Source organism: Patagioenas fasciata, chromosome 6 (genome assembly GCF_037038585.1).
Source record: "Patagioenas fasciata isolate bPatFas1 chromosome 6, bPatFas1.hap1, whole genome shotgun sequence".
Taxonomy (NCBI): domain Eukaryota; kingdom Metazoa; phylum Chordata; class Aves; order Columbiformes; family Columbidae; genus Patagioenas; species Patagioenas fasciata.
In genome coordinates this window covers 17784809-17801018 of record NC_092525.1, presented here as the reverse complement: position 1 = coordinate 17801018, position 16210 = coordinate 17784809, and the positions used below count along the sequence as shown (strand labels likewise).

General features: G+C 40.8%; 1 protein-coding gene across 1 annotated transcript in view; it reads left to right on the top strand.

The window, feature by feature from the left end:
• The first annotated feature begins 458 nt into the window (after window positions 1–458).
• LEPR (leptin receptor) overlaps window positions 459–16210 on the top strand; it is a 37018-nt gene continuing 21266 nt past the window's right edge. Inside the window, exons 1-5 of the mRNA XM_065842019.2 lie at window positions 459–541; window positions 5839–5897; window positions 8405–8713; window positions 10279–10396; window positions 15923–16128. Coding sequence (XP_065698091.2) covers window positions 528–541; window positions 5839–5897; window positions 8405–8713; window positions 10279–10396; window positions 15923–16128 — 706 coding nt within the window. The 5' untranslated portion in view covers window positions 459–527. The remainder of the gene's footprint in view (window positions 542–5838; window positions 5898–8404; window positions 8714–10278; window positions 10397–15922; window positions 16129–16210) is intronic.

Below are 16210 nucleotides of genomic sequence, written 5' to 3'. Positions count from 1 at the left end.
AGTTGCCCTGGACAAACTCCTGTATCACCCCACATGCAAAGCAGCAATGTCACCACAACTGGGCAGGAAACCAGCGCAATGTTTAACTTGGAAGGATGCGTGGAAATTTTTCTGTGAAAGCACTTTTATTTGTACACTTTACAGAAGAGAGAAGTGATGCCAGGTGGCTTAAGTTATGATACTTTTGGGGGCAAAGCCCTACAGCTTCACCGCGCTGCGGGGCTGCCCAGGGCCTGAGAGGACAAGAGGTGAGGGGGAGCGTGCACGGCCCGTGTTCCCGCCTCGCTCGGTATCAGTTCTTTGAAGGTTCAAATATGTTTTTCTTCAGCAACCTGCAGTTTGTAAGACATGAAAGTACGGAGGGTGAAACTCCATCGTGTTCCCCGGCATTTTGTGTGTGGGGAGCCCCCAGGGGAAGCGGCCTCTCCCCCTGAGGCGGGGCGGGTTGACGAGGCGGGGCCGCGGGCTGGGCCGGGGCCCGTCCTGCTCCCCGGCGGAGCAGCGGGCTGGCGGCTCACACCGCGGGAATGGAGAGAAGTAGGTGGGTGAATTTACTTTCTTTTTCTGCTTGCGTCTTTAATTTAGGTTTCTTGGGGCCGCTGCCCGCGGGGGTGAAGCCTCCTCCACCCGGCTCCCTCTCGTGGGGTGGCCGAGACGGGGGGGGGGCGACTCGGAAATGTTAAAAACCAGGTGTTTTTTGCCAAAATACACGTTTGGAACGGAGCTCGGTTGCCTGTTCCTTTAGAAAGCTGATGTGTGGGTGAGTGTTGGTCTTTTCCCTCACACATCAGCTCTCGAAAGGACCGCGCAACTTTGGGGGGTTGGCATGGTGAACCCAAATCAGGCTGGTTTTTTTCCTCCTTTTCCTCCGTTGCTTTTTTTCCTCTTCCTCGCCCTTTTTTTTCCTCCTTTTTTTTTTTTCCCTCCTTTTTTTTTTTTTTCCCCCTTTCTTTCTCTTTTTCTCTTGAAGTTTAGTGTCTTAGCAAAAGGGAAAAGGAAACGTCCATGAATGTGTCACTGATGCTGCAGAAGCCATTATGGTCCGCTCTGATAGTAAAGCCCTTTGAAAGTTTAATGCTAATTATTGACACTGCATTTCTAAAGAGAGTTTTAAATGAAAACGCTGAGAACCCTTAGTGTGGTTATAATATGAACCAGCTTTAAGTGCCGGGTAATGACCGGAGCTCTGCTTACAGCCGCAGGTAAGGAAAAAAAATGTATGTTCATCAGTGAAAAACAACGGGAGAGAATATTTATTAAAAACGCTTTATCACTGGCTTTAAATCAGGAATATTTATGAAACTTGTCTCAAATTGAGCGTGCACAAACTTCAGTACCGTGTTCCGTGCGGTGGTGGTGGAGAGAGATGCAGGAAAAATGAGGGGGTAGTTTCAGTGCCACCAAAATACACGGTACGATCTGGGGTGACTCTCCGGAGTGTGGGACGTTTTGCTGATGGGTTTCAGAAGAGGCTGTTTTTGTAGCTCTGCTGTGAGACCAGGGTAGTTCTGCTGCTGATATTACTGGACTCAGTGTATGGGGGGACATGGAAGATGGGTTGCCTTGCTTAAGGTCGTGGTGGGATTAGAAAGCAAAGTTATCTAAGGCAAGTCATTTGCACTGCAATTTTGTATGTTCCATTTACTCTGAACTCTTTATTAATAATGTTTACTAGTATAGTAAATGACAAACAAATGCAATGAAATTCTATGCCTGGGGGGCTGACTGGGAACCCCTGGTCTTGCCAAAACCCACAGGACTGGAAATCCTCCGGCACTCTTGAAGAGCTGGCCAGAAGGCACTCTACATAGGCATTATTGCTAAAGTATTTTTCTGCTTTACGGAGATCTTTTAAATATTTAAAAACAGCTGTAGCTTGCAAAAGTCAGGGACAGTCTGTGTGCTTGCAGTGTTATGTTCCTGTTTCCCATTAACTAGCAGCTGTTGTTTTTTGGGAGGGTGGGAATAAGAAAGAGAAAAGAGGAACTCTGAACTCTGTATACATAGGGGAAAAAAACAGGAGATCCTGGCAACTGGATTTCTGTCTGTAGGCTTTGAAATTGCTCATTGGAAGCCACTAATATGCAACATTTGCTCGTCTAGTCCCCGTGTCCCTGTTAAGTCGGTGAGAACTTTACAGTTGAGTTTCGTGGTATCAGGGTTGTGCTGTGTCCAGGACGGGTTGTAGAGACTCATCACTCTTAGTCACCAGTGCCACCCTCTGTTCACTGCTGTTCAAACCGGACAGGTAGAACTGCCTCGTGTTGCCATCCTCTTTTCATATTAACCCCCTTTTCTTTTGTAGTTCAGAAAGGAGACATACAGAAATGTTTTCAAAGCAAGAAACTGAAAAAAAAAGGCAGCTCCAGAGGGAAAAGCAAAAGTCTTTGTATGTTTTCCTTGCTCAGTGAGCAGGTGTTTGTGGATTACCAGCCGTGCTTGTTTCAGGCCGTGCCAAAAATGGTTCCCATGCTGATATGCCAGTGGATTGTACAACTTCTCAGCCAGCCTGTAAAGAAAAATGATCTTACTTTCATTGTTGTCCTCCCTGCTTATCCTATCCGCTGCTTTTTGTTTTAAATTGGGTGTTTTCATTACGAGAGGGACTGTCCTCAGTAAAGGTCTTTGTACACTGGTTAACATGGAGAGGAACATGCTATTTACATATGAAATTGGAGAATTTCTGGTAAACAGCAGCAGCAAAGTTGGTGGATCCAGAATGCAATATCTTAAGATAGATGCATTAAATTGGGCCCCAGTTCCTTCAATTTGTGTGGATACTTCCCCAGCCACACGTGAAACCATTTGTCCTTCCTGGGTTAACTCACTCTCTCTGGGATAGAGCTATAGTTACAAGTGTTAATAATTCTCCTGTATTTAACTTCACGTTCCTTGTAACTCTTGTAAAACTTATATTCTTTCTTACAATGAAGTTAGAAATTCTGGTAAGTTCAGTATTCTCACCAAAAAATATACTGGGTAGCCCTGTGTCTGGTCCAGTGGTACATTCATCTAGTTCTGTAGGTGTCTCTTTTACCCAATTCCTGTGCAAAGTTTACTGAAGTGATACTGAACTTTGAACAGAAAAGGAGCTAATGCTGGTGACATGCAACTTACATTGGTTTTTTATTATCTACAGCACTATTTTTTGTTTATGAATGTTGAACCAGGACTGAAAAATAAAACCTTTGTAAAAATCAGCCTAGGTCGATGCAATAGTTGTAGGAAGAGCAGATGTCTTGAGCCGGTCTGAGCTGTGTTTTTGCTTTCGGGTCCAAATATTGTTAATTATGGTTCAATTATTGCTGATAGCAGAATCTGATTGCTCTATCTGGTCATTTTTAGGGCATGAGGAAGTGAAAATGCCTTTATCCTCAGTGGACTATGTAATTCTAACTTTCCTTCTTTGAGGTGCGTGTGGTTCTGGGGATCTGTGGTTGCTTTTTTTTCCAGTCCACAGTAGGTATTACATGGCTGTAAATAACACAGCAGCTGCATTAACACAATTAACTATTTGTCTTCTTACTTACAGGAACAAATGAGGGTGTTTCATGTTATGCTTTGAAATAGTAAAATATGTGTAGTTACCAGAATAGTCATTCTTTCCTTCAAACATCTCGGAGCAAGAGGGCCAAGATACCTGGGTGACAGCTTTTGCTTCTTTCAGTGCCTATGATGGGAAAGCAAGTGATGGGCCATAGCTTTATGGATTATTTCTTGATGCTGGACATTTTTCTACCTGTTTTGAAAGAGAGAGCCTTAAAGCATTTGCAATGCTATCTGTGACATATTGGTAATTTATGAGCTTTTGAAATGCATCTTATTTTCTTGTACAACATATGAAAGTGATCTCTGCCAGTTTTTTACTGAGAAGTGGTCAGGCTATGAACAGAAAATTTTTGTCGTACCTTTAGAAAAGGAACATGGACTATTTTTCATTAAACCATACATTTAATAGTAGGAATAGAATACACTTATGTCAAGTAAATTATTTTAAAATATATTTTTTCTTTCAGTCAGAAACTTGGAAAAAAAAATAGATAACTTCTCTCTTTTGGAAATTACCCCAAATTATCTTTGTGAAATTACAGACTTAATAGAAGGTTGTAGCTGGGTAATTCCTCTGGCCTTCATGTGTCTCCTATTAGAAACAGACTAATGGCAGAGGTGCAGGTAGGCTCAGCCTGACAGCTGTGCTGAGAGGCACATTTTCCTCTGGAGTAGGAGTTGTGAAGCTCTGCCTTTGAAATGTTGAGCTTTCCTCTTCAATTGCTCAAGATGTAGCTTAAAATTTACTCTGATTATAACCTGGGCAAATGGAGAGGAAAGTGGATGGGACTGATTCATCTTGCAGACCAGAATAAAGATGGGCTGTGCTGAAGAAATTACTTGGCTCCCACTCCGGCCCCAGCTAAATCTGCGACAGCTTTTTTTGCGGGAGAGCTTGGAGGAAGACAAGAGCATGGAGGTATTTGAACTTCACTACTCAGTTGTCTGAGGTAGAGAGCTCTGCCTGTTGAATCACCTCTGCTTTAATCCATGGTCAAGGCTTAAAGCAATGTCAGGATCACTGGGTGAGGTCGAAGTCTGGTGAGGGCAAAGAGGAGGGATCACCATCCCTGGAGGGGTTTAAATGGCACATAGACAAGGTTCATAGGGACATGGGTTAGTGCCAGAGTTAGGTTATGGTTGGACTCGATGATCTTGAGGGTCTCTTCCAACTGAAATGATTGTGCGATGGACAGCTCTGAGCAGAGGCTGCCACTCCTTATCACAACCAAATTCTTTGGTTTTATCAGCAGCCTCCAGTTCCTCTGTGGGGCTGACACTCCATTCTGTGGGGGCTTGTTGAGGAGATGAGACAAAGGGCATGTACTCGGAGTGTGCACTGACAGTGGTGGCAAAAAATACAAAGAAAACACCCTTTTTCTTTTCTTTTGGTCTTTTCTGTCCATCTATACTTTCCTTCCAGGCTGCAGAGCCCGCTGCTATGTAGCCAGTATGGAGTAATCTATATGTATCACACAGTGTGTATGTATATAGATGTATATACTATTAATATATATTAATAGTACAGTACATGCACCCCCAAACTGAAAGGCCAGTGGATTACTGCATGTTGGCACCACTTCTTTTGGCACCACAGGTGTTGTCAAGGAAATTGTTCTCAGAAATATTCAAGGAATGAGAATACTTTGGAGGGACTCCCCAGATTTCTTGCCCCAGCATTCTCTGTCTGACTTGAGCTGTAAATTTTACTAAACTTTCGGTTCTGGTTAACTACAAAGGCAACCAAACTCTCTCTATTTTATTCTGATATCCACTACTGAGCTTTATTTAAAATACAAAAATGCTTATATTTGGATTTTAACAGAATTTGTGTAACTATGGGATGAAAATTAAAAAGAACAAAGTACCTGAAATCAAAGAACAGTATTGAAATATTACTGTAAGGTTTAGTGATATTTTCACTGTTAAAATGGGTGCCCAAGGGCTTTTGTGTATCCTGCACTTGGAAAATTGAATATCTCTTGAGTATTTTGATTGTTTGGATTTGTAGGGCCTTTCAGACGAGCAAACACAGAAGCTGAACGATGACGAGCAAAAGCCTGGATAAAGGAGGTGCTGTACAGCTCTAATGATAAGGAAGAGCTATGTTGACAATTAATTGATATTCTAAGCACTGGTTTTTTTTCTCAGATTACATTGGGTTTGTTCTTCCTTTCTGCATACAAAGGTGTGGGTATTAAATTAACTGACGTGCGCCAAAATGCAACCCAAATTAAATAATAGACAGATAATTATCAGCTCTCAGTTACTTTTCTATATGTTTTTCAGATCAGCTCTACAAAACAAGATGTATCAGCAAATCATTCTGGCCACGTTTGTCCTATTGGGTAAGTTACTACAAAAATAAGTCTGGTAATTATGTAGGATGGAGAGTAATCACCATTTCTGTTTTACAGTGGTGTTTCAAGTCGTGCTACTGGATTAGTGTTTTATCACAACATGCAACTAGAATATACAAAGGAGCTGATGTTACCACTGTGCAGAATTGAAATGTTGACACTCTCAGGGTTGTGCCCATGTGTCTTGTCCCAAAAAACAGCGCAACTCACTTTTAAGACCAGGAAACGCCAGTAGGAAGTATGTGGTGAGTCAAGACCCAATCAGATAAATGTCCCAGTCCAAATTTGGTAAGATAGGTCATGGACAATTTGTTTTGTTACCTTAATAGGGCCAAAAGTGGAAGACAAAATCTGGGTTCTGTCAGAACTGCAAAGTTTCTGTTAATTCAGTGTAACCATGGTGTGACTTTGAGTTTGAGCTCTGCTTTCTTAGGTAGTTGATGTTCCACTTTCATATGACAGTGTTGTCAATGGGTGCTCAATTACCTGCAAACATTGGGTATAATAAACTGGGTTTCTAATTGGAAAACATCTGTGGCAGTATTGGTGTATGCTGTTCAGGAACAGCTGGTATTTGCCTTTCATTTTTTTTTATTAAAATAAGAACTATTCAAAGACTTTTGGTGATGATGCTTAGGGAGAGAGCAGATACTGTAATCCGATTAAGTAGGTTTCAAAATTTGTGTTGTCTTGTGTCTTTACAATATTGTCTTGTTGACTTAAGCTAAACAAATTTCCTATGTTTCAGTTAGAAAACCTGGCTGCCCCAGGGAGTTTTCATTGGGCTTCAGAGCAGTTTGTCACTACCTTATGGCCCATAATGACCAGAAGTGTATCTGTTGAGTGGCCACCTTGGGCTGTTTCCAGATAAACTAAAAGCCATGGCTGGCATCTTGGTAGCCATGTTAGCCCAGACATGAGGGACAGAACTGTAAGTGCTGGCCTCCTGTGCATCTGTGTCATAGGCAAACAGAACATCTGTAGCAGGAAAATATTTTGAATGTATGCTGCAGTTTATTAATGGCTGTTTAAGAGCTATGGCAATCCTACACTAAATGTTCTGTATTGTAATGCATTCTCATTTTTTAACACTTCTGCAGAAGTGGTAAGTAGCTGCACACATTTTGATTGCATAGGATTTAACTAATCCTGTGAGATTATCTGATGTGTAAGAGGGGAGTCTGTTTTTTAGAAAAATAGATGTCTGGCAGGAACCACTTCCCACCCTGCAGTTGCCTCTGTGAATTGCTTGATATGTTAGTTACCTGTCCTGCTTCATAGACTGTCACATCGCTTACTAGTTTGTCCCTTTTTAATCCTGTATGATGGACTAAAAGTCTGTTTGGCCAACTGAATCCTCTTCATGGAGCCAGGAGGTGTAATGAAACTGGTATCTACAGAGGCACAGACTGTTAAATGAGAGAGGAGGAAAGAGCAGAACCCTTCAGAAGTCTGGCAGTGCAAAATCTGGGTAAAGAAAAACCAAAACACTTAAACGCACTGCAGAGGAACACAGCATCTGCTTTTTAAAAAGCTTTATTTTTGTGGTTTTATATTGTTTAGTCTATGCCTTTGTGCTATTAATCAAACAGTGCTAGAGAAATTATGTTTTTCTTATTTTGGCTATTGCAAGGGATAGAGCATGAATTAATTTCTGTCTAATGAACTGCTTAAAATATTTATGCCCTTACTGAGCAAAAAGCTAAATGCAAAGTGCACAAATGACCCACATGCCTTTCTGTAAGTAGAGCTTTAATCTTTGAAATTCGTGCAGTGTTTTACAGTAAGCTATTTCCAAAACCAACATGCTCATCATTCTCAACATCATTGTTAGCGTAATTCAAGCTATGGCTTACCAACAAGAACTACAGATGTGGTCAGAGTGATTTTATTTTGAAGAATCTAAGTCTGACGGAAAAGATTATTCTTTTCCTACATCTCATTTCCCAGATAATGCCCTGGGGTTGTGTTGTTACATCCAGTCATATATTCTTGTAATACTATTATTTGGTATTTAACAGTTTCAATGACTATGTGTTATATTTAGAATGGAATTATTTTTTCTACAGTAATGGAGCCTTGATAATAAGAGCTGGATTGCAAGCGTCCCAGCACTGCAGGGGGAGATGAGACTCATACCTGTATAGTGTGTGGACTTAGGTTTAGGATTCAGTGTGTTTTGAGTTAATGTAAGCCAGTTTACCCCAAAGAGATGCTTCCCCTACAGTATTGACCTATTTTAAGAGGTGGAGGAAACAAAAAGTTAGGTGGTGTAGCTTTGGGGGAGAAAACTTTGATATCTGTCAGTTGTGACACCGGTTCAGAGGGCATGCTGATAGTAATTCTATTTCCAACTCAGCGGAGAACAGCCCCTGGAAATAGTCTGATTTTTATGTAATGAATGAGTTTATGTAAAAAGTCAGCCACTCCCTTTTCATTGTCAAGTAAAAGAACTTTTTGTATTATTTCCAATATCTTTACCTTTATATTTGCAGACTTTCTTCAGGTGGCAGTTGCCCAGTGTATGGTCCATCAGATTCCTCCCAGGAACTTTACATTACCCTGTATGCTGCTGAATAAGACATTTTTGAGTCCTTTCTCTGCTGAAGTTGTAGAGAGCTGGTCTGGCTTGAGGAGAGAGCGTGGAGCTCCCGAAACCAAACCTCCTGTGCTAATGAACGAAGAAAGTTTTCTTTGTTGCCTTTGGAGTGATAACAACATTGATTGTTCTTTGTACAGAGCAAGCATGCAAGCAAGAAAATTTATTCCTTCAGAAATCAGTATTTCTGCTTCTCAGAAAATAGGTAGGTTTTCCATTCAAAGGCATAAGAAGTTGCTTCTGAAGAACATGGTCGGAGTGTTTTGTTGTTGGTGGGGTGGGTTGTATCAATGGGTATTCATTTTTATCCAGAGCATTAGTATGATAAAATCCCTCTTCATGGAATTCTTTACAGGAAGATGTGGGAAATTGTGTAGCACAGTTTCAAAGGGAAAACAGAAGTTGGGTGTTTTTCTGGAGGAGTTTTGAATAAAATATGTAGCACAGGATACGAGGACATAAGCCCAGATCTTCAAAGGTGTCTTGTTTCTATGAGAAATATTTTCAATCTTTTTGTGGATATGGGCTTTAAACTCCTTCAGGAGGTGGTGGCAGTGGAGAGCAAGTGCAGTCTTTTCTTCCTGGAGTTGTGATGCCTTAGTACATATTTGCACATGGATTAGATTGAATTCTTTTTTCCTAGGCTGTCTTTCTGCTCCTGTAAGCCCCCATCTCTGACCAGCGTACTGGCCTGTTGATGTGCTGCTAGCAGTGTTGGGAATCTCTTTGACCTCAGTAGAGTAGAATTTCATTTTACAAGAACTGTCCCGTGGGACAAATAAATCTCTGTTAAAGACTGCCGCGCTAAATTTGTTGCTATTGTGTGTGCATGCACGAAGTGTATACAGTTCAGCCTTATAGAGGCTGTACCAGTTAGCAGCAAAACCTTCAACCAGCAGCTTAATTTCTTTCTTCCTCTTGTGGCCTTGCCTGTAAAGCCAGGTAAAATATATTCCTGCTCTAATAATTAGCATGCAGCAGTATGATTTAACCCCAACTGGCAACTCAGCCCCATGCAACCACTCGCTGACTTCCCCACAGTGGGAGGAGGAAGAGAATCAGATGAGTAAAACTGAGAAAACTCGTGATTTGACATAAGGACAGTTTAAGAAGTAAAAAGCCATGCACACAAATGAAGTAAAGCGGAAGAAGGAATTCATTCGCTGCTTCCCATCGGCAGGTGGTTGTTCAACTGTCTCCAGAAAAGCCGGGCTCCATCACGTGTGATGGTGACTTGGGAAAACAAATGCCATCACTCTGAAAGTCCACCACTTCCTTCTTCTTCCCCCAAAATGTATGCTGAGTGTGGTGTCATGTGGTATGGAATATCCCTCTGGCCATTTTGGGTTGACTGTTCTGGCCATGCCCTCTCCCAGCTGCTTGTGTACCTGCAGCTCCTGGCTGAAAAGTCCTTGCTTGGTATAAACATGGCTTGGCAACAACCAAAACAGTGTGTTATCAACATTCTTCTCATACTAAATCCAAAACACAGTGCTGTACCAGCTACTAGAAAGAAAATTAACCCTATCCCAGCTGAAACCAGGCCTGCCACTTACGTTGTTAGTCTTTTAAATGTTTAAAGACATATACGGGTGCCCAATTCAGCAAGGATAATTCATAAACATTTGCACACTTGCAGTCCAGCCTCACCTTCGTGAATGTCTGTTATGTATCTTCTCTTTGTAAGTGGATTTTATCCTGGCTCTTCAGTTGTTTGGTTTATTCTTTAACATAATTTAGAAATGTTTCATCCCTTTCTATTTTTTGCAGATTCAAATTGGAACATTGAATGTTGGATTAAAGGCAAGCTAGACCTGCTAGTTTGTACTGTGCAATTTTTGGAGTCGTACTTGAGAGCTGACTTGAAGCTTAATCTTTTATATGCTGTGTAAGTACAGACTATTAAATTTGCCACTGTTAGCATTAGAAATCCAAAAGCATTTTCTAAAACATCAACATTGGCCTCTGCAGCTTGCAGCACAGTGGCAGGATTAGCTGTGCAAGCAGATGATGTGTTATGTGCCTTTGTCTTGTACAAGAGTAATCTTGGACAGTATGGAAGGTTTATTTTTCCGTCTTTGAGAAATGGGTGGAATGGGCAGTCCCTTCCCCCTGTTCTTTCTGTGTTTCTTAAAGCGGTTTAATGAAATAATTGTTGACTTGCTGAAATATCTTTGCTGTTAGAATTGCTTAATTTTAAAGCTGCAGTCTTGGTTATGCCTTTTTTATGCTTTTGACCATAATGTTCTCTCTCTTTTGAAGTAATTATGTTACTTAACACAGTACCAAATGCTGCTCTAATCACATAGATGCCTCTGGGAGACACCCCCTGTGCGCTTGTCACTGTGGTAAATATTCTGACTGGGGGGTGGGCAGATCTTATACACCAGCATCTGCCTGATTTGATCATAAAAACATCTCATGAATTCCACTCACGAAACCACACTGTTTTTCCTGAAGTACTGATATGTTGGAAGGAATTGCATGAACACACAAACTTAAATAGTTGAACTAGGTGAATTTACAGGTGATGACTTCTTAAAAAGCCAGATATGACTTGCCACAAATTATCCCTGCAGTTAGGGTAGCAAGCAAGTCTATTAACTAGTAGTAAATATGGTTGTTTAGTCGATATAATACTTCAAAGCTGAAATCAGATTTTGAGTGGGTTTGCGTTTCCAGTGTTCCTCATTACTTTGACTTCTGAAATACCATTACATGTGTGTTTGTGGGAGAAGTAGATGTGACTTTGCCTCTGTTTCATCCAGTCTCAACAGCAATAGGAAAAGCTTTGCCAGTAATCCCAGTATAGTAATCTCTATATTGATTTTTTTTTTTTTTTTTGTATGCCTGATGGCTGTGGAACAGCAGATTCGAGTCCCAGCTGGGATGAAGAGGTTCTTTGTATTATGAAGGGAATTCGGGAAGTGTCATGCAATTTATGAAAGCAGGCCCTATAGACTCACTGGAGTCCTTGCGGCATTTCTGTATTTGATTACTTTTTGCTGCAAGGGCGAGATGCAGTGTGCTCCCTTACGTTGGAGAACTTGTTTCACTACCCAGATTTCATATTAATATTTTTCTTTTAGGGTCCCTGTGTTCTTGGGGCACAGCTAGCAGAGCGTTTCAGATGTTGGTAAGGTGACAGCTTTCCCTGCTGGCTTGCTGATACCTTAGCATTTTATTCACATGAGCCAAAATACCTTGAAAACGTTCCCAGTTTTAAAAATATGCACGCCTGGCATGTGTTACTCCCTGGGAGTCTGGAGATCAAACCAGAATTCTCACATATAGGACAGGCAAGGTACAAAAATACTGACCTAGAAGAAAAAGCCTGGGTCCTCAAGAGCTTTTAATTGTTTCAGCATTAAAGAGATATCCTCTTATTGAAGGCATCCATAGTTCACCTGCTTCTAAATGGTACTGAGTTAGTTTGAATAGAAGATGTTCTGTTCTTCGCAGAGCAGAGCTCTGTCAGTGTTCTGCAAGGGGCTTAAGCAAGGGGAACGATGGGGCTTTTCCCTTCCCTGGCAGCATGTCTTTGGGTGGAAAAAGATTATTCTGAAACTTAATTAGACAAATTAGGTTAATTTTCTACCAAAAGTGAATGATCTTTGCAGCTGTATGTATTCTAGGAATGCTGTAAACCCTGATGGTTGATTACATTGACTGAAATCATGTAGCCTTAGGGATCCATTTGTGGTGACACAATTGAATGCTCCCAGTTTAATTTTGAGCACCGATTACAATTTGCCCTTTCAGCAGATGGCAATGTCCAGGGTGCACTCATGTTTCTGACCTGTTTGAAGTACCTGTGAGGCTCTCCTTTAGTTCTGGGCCTAGACTCCCATGTTTCTAAGGATAAATCTTGCAGTCTGCCTCAAGACTGGTGTCTTAGCTGAGTGCATCGATTATACCTTGAGCCTTCTTCAGCTGGACAACATTAACCTTTCATTAGAGAGTTGTCCTCTCATCAGCTGGGCAGCTATCAGATGTTCTGCAGTGTAAAGGAGCAGCTTGTTCAAGTAAATATTGTCCTAGAGCTACAATATATCAAATATATTGAGAGATAATGATTGAAAAGCCTTAGAACCCCAGACAGCCTTGCTCTGTGAGTAGAGCTTGCACAGACACATCATATAGAAATTTTGAAAGCAAAGTTACAATGGTGACCTTATTTCTTACATGCCTCAACTTGGCTACCTAAATAGTTCAGTGAACTCCTATGTTAGTAAAGACATCCTGTGGCTTCTAACTTAAAGTCTGAAAGCTCCACAGGGCCACAGATGAATTTAGCATGAGTAACAATACCTGCTGAAGTGTTGATTTTTGCACCAAAATACAAAACATTTAGGAGGTGTTAGTGTAAGGTGTTGACTAAAAGAACTGTCTGTGCACAACTGAAGAGTGTTTGGACTAGAGAAGAAAAACAAGCCTGGGACTTGTGCTGTTGTTGCAATGGTAATTACTCGTGTGGTTCAGGGCATGTGATATTTATTTTTTCCCCTCTTCTGCAGTGTCTTACACTTTAGTCCCATGTTTCCAGCTTAAAGTCACATTGTCTTTGCACATTCTCCCTCCTCCAACCAGTAAAACTTCAGTAAAGCTCACTAGTTTTCTGTCGAATCTCAGAGGTGGGCTCCGGGAATCTGTTCACAGAACATTGTCATGTTTAGTACCCAAGTGGACTTTGCTTGCTGCTCTGTGTTAAGGAAAATCTCTCCAATTCCAGCAGCCAGCACTATAAAACTGCCTGGGGATGTAGCATATACTCAGAGATTTTATAAGCCCTATGACTTTTCTTCTTCCCAGCACAATTTGGATCTGGCTTTGGTCTGATCACTGTTGCATGATATAAAGTGCTTGTTGGACCAGGATTTATAGTTTCTCTTGATAAGCTGCAGGTCCTATGGAAAACTCCAGTTTTTAGTAGCTCATTGCTTTAAGTGTACCCAAAATTTCTCTCTTATCCTACTGAATGAAGGCACTGACCTCTCCTGAACTTATGAGGGCTTTAAAAGCATAAGCTCCTCTAAAGTCAGTTTTTACAAAGCTCAGTTTGATGCTTAAAAATGGAAATAATTCTTTGGAGAGAAGAAGAGTCAGAGGAGAAAGATGGGGGAGTGGTGAGGTGGTAACTGCATTCCAGATAGATCAGATTAAAGAAATGGTTTGATGAAACTACATTCTTCTGGATTGAGTGTGGGTTTTTTGAGACTAATGAAATCTGAGAGCAATAGGAGAAGGCAGAGAACTTAAAAGAAAATTCTGTGAAATCTTTGAAAGGAAATTCAGGGGAAAGAAGTGGAACCACAAGTATAAAAACAAAAATATTCCAAGTAATTTAAAAACTATATGTCTGCCAAATACCATCAGCGTAAGGTTCCATAATTCTTGTGTCCTAAAGTCAACGAGTCCTGGTAAAAATAATTTTAGGAATGTCAGTATTGGCTGACTGTAGCACTAATAAATGTAAACTACACATTCATATAAACCTGCACAACTTACAGGGTCATCATGCCCATTTCCCCTGTGCTCTACAGTCGGTTAAATGTACTGGATACTGAATTGATATGGAAAAAAAAAAGACAGAAAATTTTGTCCTTTTTTCTCTTCCAGTGTAGAGTCCTCTGCCCTCCCTGAATTCAAGTGTTACAATGAGTCATGCCAACTATAAAACCATTTTAAACTTCTACAGAAAGGTTCTTAGTCTAGTAACTTCAATTTCTTTCTTTGAATTAGGGGAAAAAAAAAGAAAAAAGGCCTTGCTATACAGAAATAATTCCAAAATTACTTCAGAACAGTTCATAAGCTTTTTTGTATGGATGAAATGTCAAAAGCAGGAAGGAATCCAGGATGGTTTAACTTTTAGGATTTGTCTTGGCTTTGCTGCTGTAAGGAGTTCGGCCACAAAATGTTCACACTATTAAATTCAGTATTTTAAGGAGGCTCGTGCCACTGAATACTTGCAGCACACCATAAACGTGTGTCTGTGTCTGAATCAGTCTGAAGAGTATCTGTGGAATAAAAATGGGAATGAAGAATTCTTTGGGAACTGGCGGTTGCTCTCAGAACAGAAGCAGCTTTGTGCCCACTTGTGCAGTGTTTATTTCAGAAATCCAGAATAGTTTGACTGAAGCAAATGGCAATTGAAAACACGGTTGAAAGAGCAATCGCACACATGAGGATTGCTCTAAAACGTACTTGAAAAGCATCTGTGTGCTAACGTGTACATGGGAAACAGTTTGGGGTGTCTTTGTGCTGCTTCTTGGAGCTGACCCAAGAAAATTCTGTGTTTCAGAGACATTAACTAAATGTGGTGGCCATCGAGAGACACAATGCATTACTACCTGTATCAGTATGTGCTACTTTGTAGCTTGTTTCATTTAAAATGGATCGAAACCATATTACTAAAAAATCTGGTTAAACTGTTTATGAAACATATATTATGCCCATGCAGCTGTTAGTTACTTTAAACTTCAAAAGTGTATCTTTTTGCAGTGGATTATGTCATAAAAAAATGTGTATGTTAAATAAGAAAGGAGTGTTAATAGAAAAAAGGAAGAAAAAGGCAACCCCCCCTTGAAACTACATCTAAGCATTCAGTTAAAAATAGTCCCATGTGCTTTACTTTGAGAACCAATAAAACCAAAATGCAGTAAGTTAATTACTGAATACTTTCTGTGAGCCTGTCCAAGACAATAATAGGAATGTGTGTATATTGCATTGCATTGCATTGCATTCCTGGCAAACATCACACTATCGAATAGACTTCTCGAGGACACAGGAGTCTATTTCTTGTTTAAAAATAATAGAGAGTAACTGAAAATGAGTACTACAGTGTGTTCTGAATGGTGGAGTTCTTCAGCCTTTTGCTATTCCAAAACTTATTTTTCCCTCAAATACTTGTTTTTTATTATTATATTGCTTGTGATGCTTAATTGGAGCAGAAGCTGGAGGGAATATTAAGTTGTTTGGCTTTTATTTCACTGCCTCATGAATAGGAATTAGAACATAATCTCTATGGGGTGTCAGGGAGCAGACAATTAGTCCACTGTAAGGGAAACTCCATTTGTGTGCCTATGAATTATGTCCTAATATTTACCATCAGGAATCAGAAACGGCCCCAACTCAATACAGGTATCACCCAGTATTGTAAAACGCTTGTTTTGCAATCAAACCTTAGGAATACTTTTCGTGAAACTATTTTAACTACTTTACTTGGAAAACATTTAAAACGGGAGAAGCAGCAAAGTAAAAGCAATGGGTTACAGTTACTGCCTTTTAAACTTTTTTTCAATATTGTTTTTTTGTAAATGAACCTTATGCAGATGGACAAACGTCCTTTATTGAGATAGAATATAGAAAGAAATACTGGTTTGTTTTGGTTTAAGGTTTGTTTTTTCCCTTGCAGATCAGAGCTGTCACTGGGAGATGTGTCTACGAGCTCTCTCAAGGGGACTGTGGTGGCCGCTCAGTGTGACTGCAGTGCGTATGACAGGTGTGAGTGTCACCTGCCTTCCCTGGAACTCAACCACACGCTCATCATGTGGCTGAAGGCGACGGTTGGTGGGACACCTCTGTGGTCACCTGTGGCGTCAGTCAAGCCTATAGACATAGGTAAGGATGACCTGTACCTGAAACCTGAGAGGAGGTTGGAGCCGGGGGGGATGGGCTCTGCTCCCAAGGAGTAAGCACCAGG